We start from the raw sequence: 16030 nt of genomic DNA on the forward strand, positions 1-16030 counted from the left end.
ATGACCATACATACATACATACATACATATATATGACCATGCATACATACATACATACATACATACATATGAGCATACATGCATACATACATATGAGCATGCATACATTCATACATGTGACCATACATACATACATACATACATATGAGCATACATACATATGAGCATATATACATACATACATATGACCATACATACATACATACATACATACACATGAGAATACATACATAGATATGACCATGCATACATACAGATGAGCATACATACATACATATGACCATGCATACATACATATGACCATACATACATACATATGACCATACATACATACATACATACATACATACATACATACATATGAGCATACATACATACATACATACATACATACATACACATATAAATTATTTTTATAATTCTTTTTCATTTAAAATTTAAAATGAATTGTGACTTCTTGATGTTATTGAATATTTTTGCATATGTTTATGAAATAAACAATGTTCAAATTGGAAAAGGAACGTTCTTTTTCACTTATGCACCATTATGGTACAATGTTGCCTACAGGCAACGAACCCCAAAAACTTCCAAAAATAAAAATAAAAATAAAAATAAAATTTCTTCAGATTATGTTTATTTAGTCTATTTTGAGACATAAAAACACATTTCCCTCACTGGCATCATAATGTGTACCATAGAGGGATATGACTATACATAGATACATATATACATACATACATACATATGAGCATACATACATACTTACATACATACATATGACCATACATACATATGACCATGCATACATACATATGAGCATACATACATACATACATACATACATACTTATTACCATACATGCATACATATGACCATACATACATACATACATACATACATACATACATACATATGACCATGCATACATTCATATGACAATACATACATACACACATACATACATACATATGGTCATACATATGACCATGCATACATACATACATACATACATATCAGCATACATGCATACATACATATGAGCATGCATACATTCATACATGTGACCATACATACATACATACATACATATGAGCATACATACATATGAGCATATATACATACGTACATATGACCATACATACATACATACATACACATGAGAATACATACATACATATGACCATGCATACATACATATGAGCATACATACATACATATGACCATGCATACATACATATGACCATACATACATACATATGACCATACATGCATACATACATACATACATACATATGACCATACATATATATGACCATGCATACATTCATATGACCATACATACATACACACATACATACATACATATGGTCATACATATGACCATGCATACATACATACATACATACATATGAGCATACATGCATACATACGTACATACATATGAGCATGCATACATTCATACATGTGACCATACATACATACATACATACATATGAGCATACATACATATGAGCATATATACATACGTACATATGACCATACATACATACATACATACACATGAGAATACATACATACATATGACCATGCATACATACATATGAGCATACATACATACATATGACCATGCATACATACATATGACCATACATACATACATATGACCATACATACATACATACATACATACATATGACCATACATACATTCATACATACATACATACATACTTATGACCATACATGCATACATATGACCATACATACATACATACATACATACATACATATGACCATGCATACATTTATATGACCATACATACATACATACATACATACATATGAGCATGCATACATTCATACATATGACCATACATACATACATACATACATACATACATACATACATACATACTTATGACCATACATGCATACATATGACCATACATACATACATACATACATACATACATATGACCATACATACATATTACCATGCATACATTCATATGACAATACATACATACACACATACATACATACATATGGTCATACATATGACCATGCATACATACATACATACATACATATGAGCATACATACGTACATACATATGAGCATGCATACATTCATACATGTGACCATACATACATACATACATATGAGCATACATACATATGAGCATATATACATACGTACATATGACCATACATACATACATACACATGAGAATACATAAATACATATGACCATGCATACATAAATATGACCATACATACATACATACATACATATGACCATACATACATACATACATACATACATACATACATACATACATACATACTTATGACCATACATGCATACATATGACCATACATACATACATACATACATACATACATATGACCATACATACATATAACCATGCATACATTTATATGACCAAATATACATACACACATACATACATACATGTGGTCATACATATGACCATGCATACATACATACATACATACATATGAGCATACATGCATACATACATACATACATATGAGCATGCATACATTCATACATGTGACCATACATACATACATACATACATACATACATACCTACATATATATATATATATTCTTTTTATAGTTCTTTTATAAAAAATAAAATTTCTTCAGATTATGTTTATTTAGTCTATTTTGAGACATAAAAACACATTTCCCTCACTGGCATCATAATGTGTACCATAGAGGGATATGACCATATATACATACATACATATGACCATACATACATACATATGACCATAGATGCATACATACATACATACATATGAGCATACATACATACATAAATACATACATACATACATATGACCATACATACATACTTACATACATACATATGACCATACATACATATGACCATGCATCCATACATATGACCATACATACATACATACATACATACTTATGACCATACATGCATACATATGACCATACATACATACATACATACATACATACATATGACCATACATATGTATGACCATGCATACATTCATATGACCATACATACATACACACATACATACATACATATGGTCATACATATGACCATGCATACATACATACATACATACATATGAGCATACATGCATACATATGTACATACATATGAGCATGCATACATTCATACATGTGACCATACATACATACATACATACATACATATATATATATATATTCTTTTTATAATTCTTTTTAATTTTAAATTTAAAATGAATTGTGACTTCTTGATGTTATTGAATATTTTTGCATATGTTTATGAAATAAACAATGTTCAAATTGGAAAAGGAACATTGTTTTTCACTTATGCACCATCATGGTACAATGTTGCCTACAGGCAAAGAACACCAAAAACTTCCAAAAATAAAAATAAAAATAAAAATAAAATTTCTTCAGATTATGTTTATTTAGTCTATTTTGAGACATAAAAACACATTTCCCTCACTGGCATCATAATGTGTACCATAGAGGGATATGACCATACATACATACATACATACATACATACATATGACCATACATGCATACATACATACATACATATGAGCATACATACATACATATATACATACATACATACATATGAGCATACATACATACTTACATACATACATATGACCATACATACATATGACCATGCATACATACATATGACCATACATACATACATACATACATACTTATGACCATACATGCATACATATGACCATACATACATACATACATACATATGACCATACATACATATGACCATACATACATATGACCATGCATACATTCATATGACAATACATACATACACACATACATACATACATATGGTCATACATATGACCATGCATACATACATACATACATACATATGAGCATACATGCATACATACATATGAGCATGCATACATTCATACATGTGACCATACATACATACATACATACATACATATGAGCATACATACATATGAGCATATATACATACATACATATGACCATACATACATACACACATAACCATGAGAATACATACATAGATATGACCATGCATACATACAGACGAGCATACATACATACATATGACCATGCATACATACATATGACCATACATACATACATATGACCATACATACATACATACATACATATGACCATACATACATACATACATACATACATACATACATATATATATAAATTCTTTTTATAATTCTTTTTCATTTAAAATTTAAAATGAATTGTGACTTCTTGATGTTATTGAATATTTTTGCATATGTTTATGAAATAAACAATGTTCAAATTGGAAAAGGTTAGGGTTAGGGTTATGGTATTATTATGGTACAATGTTGCCTACAGGCAACGAACCCCAAAAACTTCCAAAAATAAAAATAAAAATAAAAATAAAAATAAAAATAAAATTTCTTCAGATTATGTTTATTTAGTCTATTTTGAGACATAAAAACACATTTCCCTCACTGGCATCATAATGTGTACCATAGAGGGATATGACTATACATACATACATACATACATACATACATACATATGACCATACATGCATACATACATACATACATATGAGCATACATAAATACATACATATATACATACATACATACATATGAGCATACATACATACATACATACATACATACATATGAGCATACATACATACATATGACCATGCATACATACATACATACATACATATGAGCATACATACATACATATGACCATGCATACATACATACATATGACCATGCAACCATACATACATACATAAATACATACATACATATGACCATGCATACATACATACATATGACCATGCAACCATACATACATACATACATACATACATACATACATACATACATAGATATGGCCATATATATGACCATCCATACATACATATGAACATACATACATACATACATGACCATACATACATATGACCATACATACATACATATATACATACATACATATGACCATGCATACATACATATATACATACATACATATGACCATGCATACATACATACATGAGTATAAATACATACATATATACTTATGACCATATATACATACATATGACCATACATACATACATACATATGACCATACATACATATGACCATACATACATATGACCATGCATACATACATACATATGAACATGCATACATACATACTTATGACCATACATACATACATACATATGACCATACATACATATGAGTATACATACATACATATGGCCATACATATGACCATGCATACATACATACATATGAGTATACATACATACATATGGCCATACATATGACCATACATACGTACATACATATGAGCATATCTCTCTATGGTACCATGTTGCCCTCAGGCAACAAACCCATTTTTGCCCTGTCACATCTCCACAATGCATCCCTTTAAATGATGCGATACTTTAAAAAGAGGTAAAACCATAGGAAACCATTAACAATGCTTTAATTTGTCACATGACCTCCAGGAAGCGATTTTGAAACCCTTCTTGGCGGGCTTTTTCTAAGGAGACATCTCTGCTATCTTGCTGCAAAAAAAGACTCTCAAAAAGTTATTTCTTGTCCCTTTTCCACCTGGAAAAAAATGTCTTCACACTAATAGGTGAGTAAACTTTGTTTTGATAGTTTCATGCAACTTATTTACTAATTTAATAGTGGAAACTTGTTAAAATGCAGCTGTTGCCCTGAGGCATTAACGTGCCATCATGGAAAGTTGCAATGTTGCCTGCAACAGTGAACCACAAACCACAAACCACAAAACATGCACTGAAATGAAGCAGTGATGATCAAACACTGGAATTTGTTGTTTTTGTTTTTCAAATGGTTATGGTAATGGTTATCTTTGTTGATTTAAGTAGTTTAAAGTTTTATACTTTACACATTTATTTCAATGGGTTGTTCCTAAATGGTACGATGTTGCCTACAGGCAACATTTAGCCAAGAGACTTTTTAAATTCTTTTTAAAATTCGACTCCAAACATTTTTTCCCTCACTGGCATCATAATGTGTACCATAGAGGGATAACGGAAACATGGACAATGGGTTTCATACTGTAGGAATCGTTTGTCACCAGCAGCCGCTCGGATGTCCTCCAGTAGCTCACTGGTTGCAGCCATCGCCGTATTTGCTGCTTTCACGTGAAGATGTCCATGTTTGGAGCTGAGTCTGTCTTTGTTGATCCCACCTTTAGGTGAAATCAAACTGGTTGCATCAGGTAAATTTCCATGGCTGCATTTTCCTGTTGAGCATTAAAAACAGAGAGAATGTTGCTTGAACAGATACGATACAGATAAAGTAATCCCTGAGCACCTCTAATAGGTTTTGGTTTTAGAGGCAACAATAGTGTGTAGTTGTATGTTAATAACATACAATATTCACATTGTAGCCTGTGATGGAGGAAGTATTCTGATCCTTGTGAGGATGTAAAAATGCTTGTAACAAGTAAAAGTCTTGCATGAGAAATTCTGCTTCACTAAACATACATAAGTATTAGCAGCAAAATATACTTAAAGTGTTAAAATAAAAGTACTTGTTTCATCCCTGTGACTATTATATGATACTATTCAACTATTAATCCTGATGCATCACTGCAAGTAGCATAGTAAGTGTTGCAGCTGCTTGAGGTGGAATTACTTTATGTACAGCTAAGTAGTTTAGGCCTCCTCAAAAGGGTCACAAAGTAAACCTGGGAGATCATGATATAATTAAGAGAGGAGGAAAGAAGAAAAAACCAAGTTCTGATCTCAGGAACATATCTGTGAACTCTCATCTATATGTTTAGTCATAATGCTAAAAGTATAATTCTGTGACATTAGTGGTTTAATGAATCATTTACCTTTTGGTTTTGTTGAGAATAGAGGCACAACACCAAAATATCCAGAGGTCAGTGTATTGTCCCGTAGGATGTCCTCCAAGATGTTGTTCCTGCAGTCGTCTCCATCACAGTCGCGACACGTTTCTCTGCTTTTAGCTGAGGGAAGGAAAAACCACAAGCCATTTTATCAGTGTTTTGTTTTGTAAAATGATCTGTCTGATCATCATATCTCTCCTCATCTCTGTTCATCATCATGTTTTGTTTTGGTAACACAGCCAAACACTCAGAGACATTACATGATCTCTTTACCTGCTAGGTTACCAATGCTGGTGTCTGATCTGATCAGATTGGAGTTTGGGAGATTTTTTTCCAATTCCACCCAGTTACTATGACTGTAGAAATCCTATATTTAAAAAAGGCAACAAATTAAATATTTTCAACATGATAAAACACAAACATCTATTGTATACTAGAGCAGAAAAGACATGTGCCTGTTCAGAACAGGCTGGTTGTTTGGCCTCTGGTACTGCTGCTCAAAGTTTTCTTTAAAACTCAAACTAAATAAATATGAGGAAAATGTCACATTAGTATTTCAGTGTTGCACTTAATCAACTAATCATCATCATCATCATCTAATTTTTACAACAAGCGGCAAGACGGTACAAACACACTCCAACTTCGGCATAAGGCACTCCCTATATGTCTATCACTCATACCTGTCCCCACAAAAACAAGGGCAGGTAGGAACCAATTAGCTCATAATCAAGGGAATACAGTGACTCCACTTAAACACTATACATGAACATATAATTGAAGTAATATACATAGTACTAGAAATGACAATGAAATAATTTACAAGTAACTCAAGGATGCTGTAAAGAAAATATTATTACTTAAATATAAATAATGTACCCACTGTAGTGCTTAATAAAAAAAATTACACAACAACTTAAGCAATAAAATAACCCAAAAATATAATGTGTGTAGTAATTTCAGTTACACATATAACAATTCTGACTTTTTTTTCCCCATGAAAATACATAATGCTGTTTGCTCACCTGGAGTGATTTCAGTTATGAAGTGTAACATTTGTATAAGAAACTGTTTTAATGTAATTATTTTAATAATTTAATAATTATTTAAATTGAAATAATAATAATAATTTAATTTAATAATTAATTAAATTAATTATTATTATTATTTTTAACTTTAATGGAAACCAAATGGATGATAGAAAGTAGGGGTGTCCCGATCCGATATTGATATCGGATATCGGTCCGATATCAGCCAAAAAACGAGTATCGGATTTTATCGGACTGCATCTAAAATCTCTGATATAAGCGCTCCGATAAGCAGTCCATTTTCTGCTCCAGCACTTCTATCCATAGGTGACTCTGGTTGCTGACTATTGTTCTCTGTTTGAGTAACATCACTTGATCAAGCCTTTTCTAACATTCCACACTACAAAATAAGTAATAAAAGTATATATGATTCGCGCTGACATCGTATCGGATCGATATTGGTATTGGCCAATACTCATGGCTGCAATATCGGTATCGTATCGGAAGTGAAAAAGTTGTATCGGGACATCGCTAATAGAAAGTAGACCTACCTGTAAAGTATGTAAGATTTGTCCCAGTTTTTCTCTTGCCGACTCAAAGTTCTCTTTGTCATTGCTGGCCTTCACAGCTGATAATCCACTTGTGATGATTTTCCTTCCCTCTGCAAACGTCTCATCGTCAAAATGATACTCAGCGTTAAAGACATGCCGATAGTCTATTCGCCGGTTCTTTTTTCTAATTAATTTGATGGTTTGGCGGAAGCTCTTGGATGACTTTGGTGCTTGACAGGCAACAGCAACAGACTCAGCAGTGAAAGGCTGTGGCTACACACACACACACACACACACACACACACATTACAATTATTGATAACACAGGCACTGGTCATTTAAAATAAAAAGTCAAATTTCAGTTTGATTTGGTTGAATTTAAGCCGTACAGGAAAAGTGAAGTCCTTGCCCTCAGCCAGGGCCACAGCGCGGCACACCTGCACGGTTGTATTTAAGATCGCTCTCTCAGTGATCTTTTCATGACTGAAAGACTGTCCTTCAAAAAGGTCAAATGGTTGCACACCAAACCCGAAAGCTCCAGGCAGCAGGAGACACAATACAAACAATCCTGAAGGCATCACTGCGCAACCTTTCTGACAGACAGTGCAGGACAGAATTAAAAACACACAATTTTTTTTATTATTTATATATAAAAAATAAAAAAACATTTATCATTATGGTATGCATTCTTACATCTTCAGAAATAAAAAACCATTACAATAGTGACTAAATAACTAATAAGTAATAATTTAAAAAATACAATCTGTCACATTGTAATTAATTATTTTATTTTACCTGTTTAGTTCCTCACACCTTGATGACACCTTGATGTTGTGTAGCAACAGCCTGCTGAGACACCGTGATTTATATCGTTCCATAACAAAGGTGGAGTCACGTTTATGCTTTACCTGTTTGACCTGTAGCATGTCGGACAGAACAACCCACTGTCTGTTTAAATTCTTTCATTTTCATTTCTTATCAGGGCAGATTGTGGGAGAAAACTTGTTTTTGCAGTTTAACTGGCGCCAGCAGTTGATGCACAATATGTGAATTATGTGCTACAATAAAATTTATTAACTGACAGAGGACAACCCTCCCATTCCAGGAAACACAACAGAAAGTACTTCATGAAACAAGGTGTGAATCACCTTGAAAATGATGACCGCCTCCCACCACTCAAAAATCTGTTTTTTGTTTGTATTGTTGTGTCACCTGGATGTTTGAGCGTCACTATACAGAACTTTGTATGTGCAGAGTTTGACACAAGAAGTCTGTTTCCACAATCATCTGCTGAAGGTGGAAAGTTTCTCTGTCCTCTCTTTAAAACTGAGTTTAACACATATGTGCAGTTGTGATTCAACACCCAACTCACACAAGTTTAATATGAAAACTTAACGCCTCCAGTGAAATTAACAATATTATTAGATTCTGGATTTTTAAATGAAAGTGAAGGAGTGGATATAATTTTAAGAATTTTTAACAAGGTAATTTTAAAGGTTTAATCCTTCTCAGGGGGGAAAGCCATCGTCAGGACATGGGTGTTTCCAGACTTTTTTTTGATGAGGGTGGCCCAAGTGAGGCGCCAACAGGGGTGGCATGAAGTATATGTGTACACATGCATATATGCATGTGTACACATTAATGTACCATTTCTTATATCTACTTTAATTACTAACATTACAGTATCTTACAGCTTCTTACATTCCTGTGTTATTTTTTGTTTTATTTAGATCATAAATAGACCTACCAATTACAACAACACATACAAATATAATATAAAGCTTCAATACTTTTTTCTTTAAGACCTCAAAAATAAATGATGCCTCCATTGTAAGTCTTTCCTCAGGCTGTGAGACTCCTAAATTCATCCCTCGACAGATAGCCGATCATACTTGAGGATAACTGGGTAGCACAGGTGGCCAATCAGATTTCAGGGGTGACCAGTGTCCGCCATGATCCATAATGATTACAGATACCAATGTTAGACTTTGTGCACAAAAAACGCATTATGTTTTTATGTCATCCCACTCTTGTGAATGTAATATCTCACGAACACCTTGAGGAAATTTCTTCAGACTTCACACACACTTGACGAACTGGTCAAATTTCAGTGGTCAAAGGTCACTGTGACCTCGCATCCACACATCTTTGGCCATACCTCCACAATCCATACACTAAATATGTAGGAGGGAATCTCTAATAACTAAAAACTAATTCGACTTTGGAGGTCAAAGGTCACTGTGACTTCACAACACACGGTTTTGGCCATAACTATCACATAAATATGACAAAATTTTAGACAACAGTCCAAAGGAATCCTAGCAATAACATGTAATTGCATTGCAAAATAAATGCAATTATAATCTGTCACAGTTACTGAGAAAAAATATGACATTAAATTAGAGTTGCTACTCACATTTTCTTGAGTTTTGGTGAGTTCTAGCTTTAACTCTTTACATAGTTAACACAAGGTTCACAGGTAAATTGGGGGCAGAATGTAAAATAAATAACAGCACACATGGAACAAGGTCAAAGACTATAATCATGTTAACATTAAGGGGACAGATTTATGTGGCCTGTGTTTGCTCGCGGTAAATGATTTATGGGAAGAGGGAAAGGCCGGGGGAGGACCAACGGCAGGAGTTAAGAGACGAGAATTTACATGAAGACTTTCTACCTGTTTTTTTTTGTTGTGTTTATTTGTTTTAAAACTTCTATTTACGCTCCTTCACACACCGAGGAAACAAGACGACTGTTCAGAACATCTTTCATGCTGGTACATGAAGCAACAAGGCAGGAGTTTGTCAAACATGGGGATCAGATGTGACTGAGGAAATCACAGCAACACATCTCAGAGGAAACACTGGATTGTTTGTAACTACGTTCTTCTCAATGGCATCTTTTTTATGGGACTGTTTGTTCTGTTTGTTCCCGTCTGTGCTGCTCCTGCTGCTGTCTCTGTCTCTCCGCCGCCCCAGGACACATTACTGGATGAGGCTGGCTGTCAGAGCTGCAGCCTGGAGACTCTGGGTCATCATTTGTCTGATCCTTGAGCTGCCACTGGACAGGAATACAAGAACATGGACGGACGAGGACGGGTCACCAGGGACGGATGGTTTGTCCGGGTCAGGTCAGGCCTCAGAGGGTCCCAGACTCATCTGCAAACCCACTGCTCTGGCCAAATATCTGCTCCGCCACTGCGGCTCTCTGGCCAGGCCGAGACTGGCCTCCTGGCCCAGAGGAGACCCCCACCTCCAGACTCTGTCCAGCTTGCTGTGGGGACAACATGGAGACATGCTACAGTTCACCAGAGACCATCTTTTATTGAGGGACGGGGGTGTTGTGGCTCTGGACTGGGCCGTGGGGACAAGACTGGGTGAGAGGAGGAGGTGGGACGGGAAGAGGGAGCATCAGTCAGGGGGAAAGATGCTCGGCTGCTTCACCGCAGCGCCTCCCATCCTCCTCGTCATCCCTCAGTCCTGGGGGGGAATGACCCCCCACCTAAAGGGGCTGTGCCACCAGGCCACGTGTCAGGGCTTTTATGTGGTGGTGTTTCATGCTCGAGGCACAGCGGGGTGTCCGCTGACCACCGCACGACTCACTGAATTTGGAGACCCAGCTGACCTGGAGCAGGTACAGAAAGATGACAGATGTACACTTCATTATTGTTGTTGTTATTATTAATATTATTAGGTAGTAATTGAATTCGACCATGTAAATTTGTTCTGAAACATTTAATCAAGTAATTGATGGACAGAAAATGAATGTCTGAAAATTGATTAATCATTCTTGGTTATATATTAAGCAAAAATGTCCAGTATTTAATGCAAATATGTATTTTTTTTTCTATTTTATATTATTGTAAATTAAACACGTGGGGATATTGGACATTAGGATATTAGGAAAAATGCCACTTTGATCTCTGGGGATTGAAGATTTTCACCTTTTTTCCCCCAGCAAATTCTCAAAAAAGCAAAAATAGATTGATAGAATATTAAAATAGTTTTAGCTGCAGTTCTCTCAAATCCAAGACACAATGAACAAAACACAGGTTTATGCAAATCAAATGTTTTAGCTCAAGAACAAGACTAAGAGTCTAGCATACAGCCATGCTAGCATCTGTATTTAGGAAAAGTGGCGCTGAGCTAAATGCTAATATCAGCTAACATGCTCACAATACATTTGTCACATTCACCATCTTATTTTAGCATATTACCATGCTAATATTAGCTGATTATCACTTAACATGAATACAGCTGAGGCTTCCAAGCGTGTAGTGGAACATTCAGTGGCTGCAAAACTCATGACAAACACCAAGAGCCTAGAGCCAGTGTTTGGTTTGTCCATTCTAGGCTACTGTAGAAACATGGTGTTCAACATTCCAGCTTCTGTGGAAGAGGACATGCAAACCCCTCAGGAAGAGTGCCTGACTTAGAAGCAAATTTGAAACAGTGGCCAAATCATGTAATGACGTTACATAATACCATGCACAGAGGCCCAAAAAGATTTTTCTATGAACCTTGCACAGTGCAAAAAGCAGCTGTAAAACAGTGACTCTTTTTTTTTTTAGCGTCACAAGCCTTGCAAAATGATTCGTTTCACCATTAGAATTTGATAAATCCAGTCCCGTAACATTTAGAAAGTCCAGAAGAGTTAGCGGAGGGCTAAACCAGAAGTTAGCCAGCGTGAGTCTCTGTTGCTCCTGCTCTATGGGTCACATGATGTAAAATCCAGGTAACTGAAACTTTTTTGGCTTTATGTGCCACTGAGCATCTTCCAATTCCAGTGATTGACTGTGAGCAAAAGCATACAAATAGTCATGGTTCTCTAGATCAGAGGACAAAACGGATAGAAGGCAGGTATCCTTTAACTGTATAAGTTTCTGTCTGGTATTGGGTTATTTTGTTCGACTAATACTGACACCCAGCCCTATTTGTAAGTAATCATGGATGTACAAGTGTCACATGCATGAACAGAACTACATAGCAGGCTGAAAATGAATCTTAAATATTACATGAAAGACAAAAAGACCTTTAAGGAGGTCACCAAAGTTACAAGGATTCTTCCTCTGGGGACCATGAATGTCATTGCTGACATTATCATACACAGAGCCGTGGTGCTAGCTGCTATCAGATGCTGATGACTTTTTTTTTTTACCTGGTGATGATGATATCCTTCATGTCTTTCATTTCCAGGCAGTTGTTTACATCCACAGCCGTCACCCCTCCTCCGCACTGGTTGCAGTGAGCGAGGGTTCGGGGTCAGGGATCCTCCTGTCCTACTTGGGGGAGTCCGGATCAAGTTCATACCTGACAGCGGCTGCAGCCATTTCACCTGTTCTCCTGGGCCAGCTGTGGTTTGAAACAGCCATGCCTTCCATCTATCGCTGGGGGGGTTTGTTTCAGCGGAAAATGCAGCTCAGTAGGTGAGAGAAATTAAAGCAAAATGGAAAAAAAAACGTGGTTATGACATTAATGCAACATGGACAGGATTGTAAAATTATCTATTTTTCTTCATCATAAGATACTCCAGCTCGTTCAGAGGAGTTCTGGATGTTGATCAGGCCCTCAGCTGCTCCTCCCTCAAAGACTTTGAGATAACTCTTCACTGTTCTTCAGTCCCAAAACCTTCACTAAGCCCAGGACCTGCTTCCCCACAGGGCCTGGCACCCTCTGTGGCCTGGGCCCTGGGCAAGAGGGCATACCCAGCCGAGGACTGGGACAACTACTGGGAGAGGAACGAACCACTGAGAGACGCAGACGAGGTGGCGGTCCCTGTGCTCTGTATCTGCAGCAGTGACGACCCTCTCCTCCCACCCGCCTCCACTTTACCCCTTCCCCTCTTCCAGAGCAACCCTTACTTCCTGCTGGCGCTGACGGACAGAGGAGGGCACTGTGGTTTCACTCTAGAGGGAGGAAGGACTCAAGATGAAGAGGTGGAGGAGGGTAACTGGAGTCATATTGTAATTCTGGAGTTCTTCAGAGTCGTGGCTGATTTCCTGAAAGAGGAGGAGAGGGACGGGTGGAGCCGGGGGAGTCCACTAGGAGAATATAGTCAGGCTGGGCAGAGGAGCAGGAGCAGCAACATGGCTCCCCTTCGCAGGAGGAGATCCACTATGATGAGGAGGCCGAGACTGCAGATGCCTGAGCAGAGCAGCCTGGACGCAGAGGAGGGGAACTTCACCTGGAAGAGGTCCTACACCCGCTGATGAGGACAAGATCTGTGGACAGAAATGTAACTGACTTTGGACAGTAATTGGGTTTTTTCCTTGTTATTCTCAAGTAACATCTGTGGCTGGAGTTTTGAGATGATGGAGGGACGATCCCTAAAATAACTGTGAAAGAAAATCAGCAAAATAAAGGCAGTGGACAGCTGTTGAACTGTTTTGTTTTTTAAATAATAATAATAATAATAATAATAAATTCTTTACAGAAGCCCAGAGAAGCAAATGAGAGAAAAGTCTGATTTAAATTATTTTATAACAAAAGAACAGGTGAAAAAGGTTTTTTACCAGGTTCAGGTGAAAATAGTTATGGCAGGTTGCTTTTTTGCCAGGATCATTTTTGTGTTTGTTGCAATACCCATTTTGGCCACAAGAGGCTGAAGTGCACCAATACCTCATGTTCTAAATGGGACTAAAATCATTCAGGGCTGATTAAAATACATTTCAACAGTAATGTTACATAACTCGCTAACACAAAATATCCAATGTTCACCTTGTGTTTAAAGTTTGTAGAGAAATTAAAACTGGAAGAAAACATGAGGAGAAAACATGGAGAGAAATTTTTTTTTTTTCTCTCTTGTCTCTCAGGGCTTCTGTTACTTTTCTTTCCGGAGTCAAATTAGTAAAACTAGACAAACCAAAACATGTTGCCAAAACATGGCTTCCCTTGTTTGAAATTCTGGCAATAAAGGATCGTCATTTTGTATTAATCAGCATCAATCTAAATGTGTTGCTTACTAATACAAGCAAAGTTTTTCAGGCAAACGTAGCTGTTCTCTGCTTTAAGAAAATCCTTTGCAAATCTACAAAAAAAGACATTAAGCAAAGTAAACAACCAGCTTTAAGTCATATATATGCTTTTTTTTTTTGCCTGGTCTTAAAACAAAGGTGTAGGACTGTATCAGTCATCTCAAGAATCCATGACAAAAAAAGTGAAGTACTCAAATATTTAGGCTGAAGTTAACATGTTTTTTAAGCTTTAAAGGGGACAGTTCACATATTTTTCCTCTGGCCTTGAGTGCTTTTTATCCCTCCAGTGAGTTGCTAAATTTTGGATGTTGGCTGTAGTGATGAGACGCCATTAATGTTTACATCCCATGCTGTCACAACCACAAGCCATTATATTTCAGAGAAGGCAGACTCTGAAGCCGATATCTCTACAGCTGATATCTCCAAAACTCAGCAACTCACAACAAACTCTAATTGGAAAATAGCACTAAAGGTAAGCGGAAAAAAAATGTACTTTTGTGGTGAACTGTCCCTTTAAATACTTCAACTCGGT

General features: G+C 36.2%; 2 protein-coding genes across 2 annotated transcripts in view; one reads left to right on the forward strand and one right to left on the reverse strand.

The window, feature by feature from the left end:
- The window catches only part of LOC146319182 (uncharacterized), a 38980-nt gene extending 29865 nt beyond the window's left edge, over window positions 1–9115 (reverse strand). Inside the window, exons 1-5 of the mRNA XM_084730637.1 lie at window positions 8915–9115; window positions 8526–8798; window positions 7223–7316; window positions 6935–7069; window positions 6151–6337 (exon numbers count right to left, since the gene is read on the reverse strand). Coding sequence (XP_084586763.1) covers window positions 6151–6337; window positions 6935–7069; window positions 7223–7316; window positions 8526–8798; window positions 8915–9103 — 878 coding nt within the window. The 5' untranslated portion in view covers window positions 9104–9115. The remainder of the gene's footprint in view (window positions 1–6150; window positions 6338–6934; window positions 7070–7222; window positions 7317–8525; window positions 8799–8914) is intronic.
- Window positions 9116–11061: 1946 nt separating this feature from the next.
- Window positions 11062–14925, forward strand: LOC146319183 (protein ABHD15). Its single transcript, XM_084729777.1, has 3 exons — window positions 11062–12158; window positions 13721–13950; window positions 14049–14925. The coding sequence occupies exons 1-3, from the start codon at window positions 11418–11420 to the stop codon at window positions 14731–14733; spliced, it is 1656 nt and encodes a 551-aa protein (XP_084585903.1). The 5' UTR covers window positions 11062–11417; the 3' UTR covers window positions 14734–14925.
- The last annotated feature ends 1105 nt before the right edge of the window (window positions 14926–16030 follow it).

The sequence above is a fragment of the Lutjanus erythropterus genome, chromosome 11 (genome assembly GCF_056507025.1).
Source record: "Lutjanus erythropterus isolate fLutEry1 chromosome 11, fLutEry1.hap2, whole genome shotgun sequence".
NCBI classification, from domain to species: Eukaryota; Metazoa; Chordata; class Actinopteri; order Lutjaniformes; family Lutjanidae; genus Lutjanus; species Lutjanus erythropterus.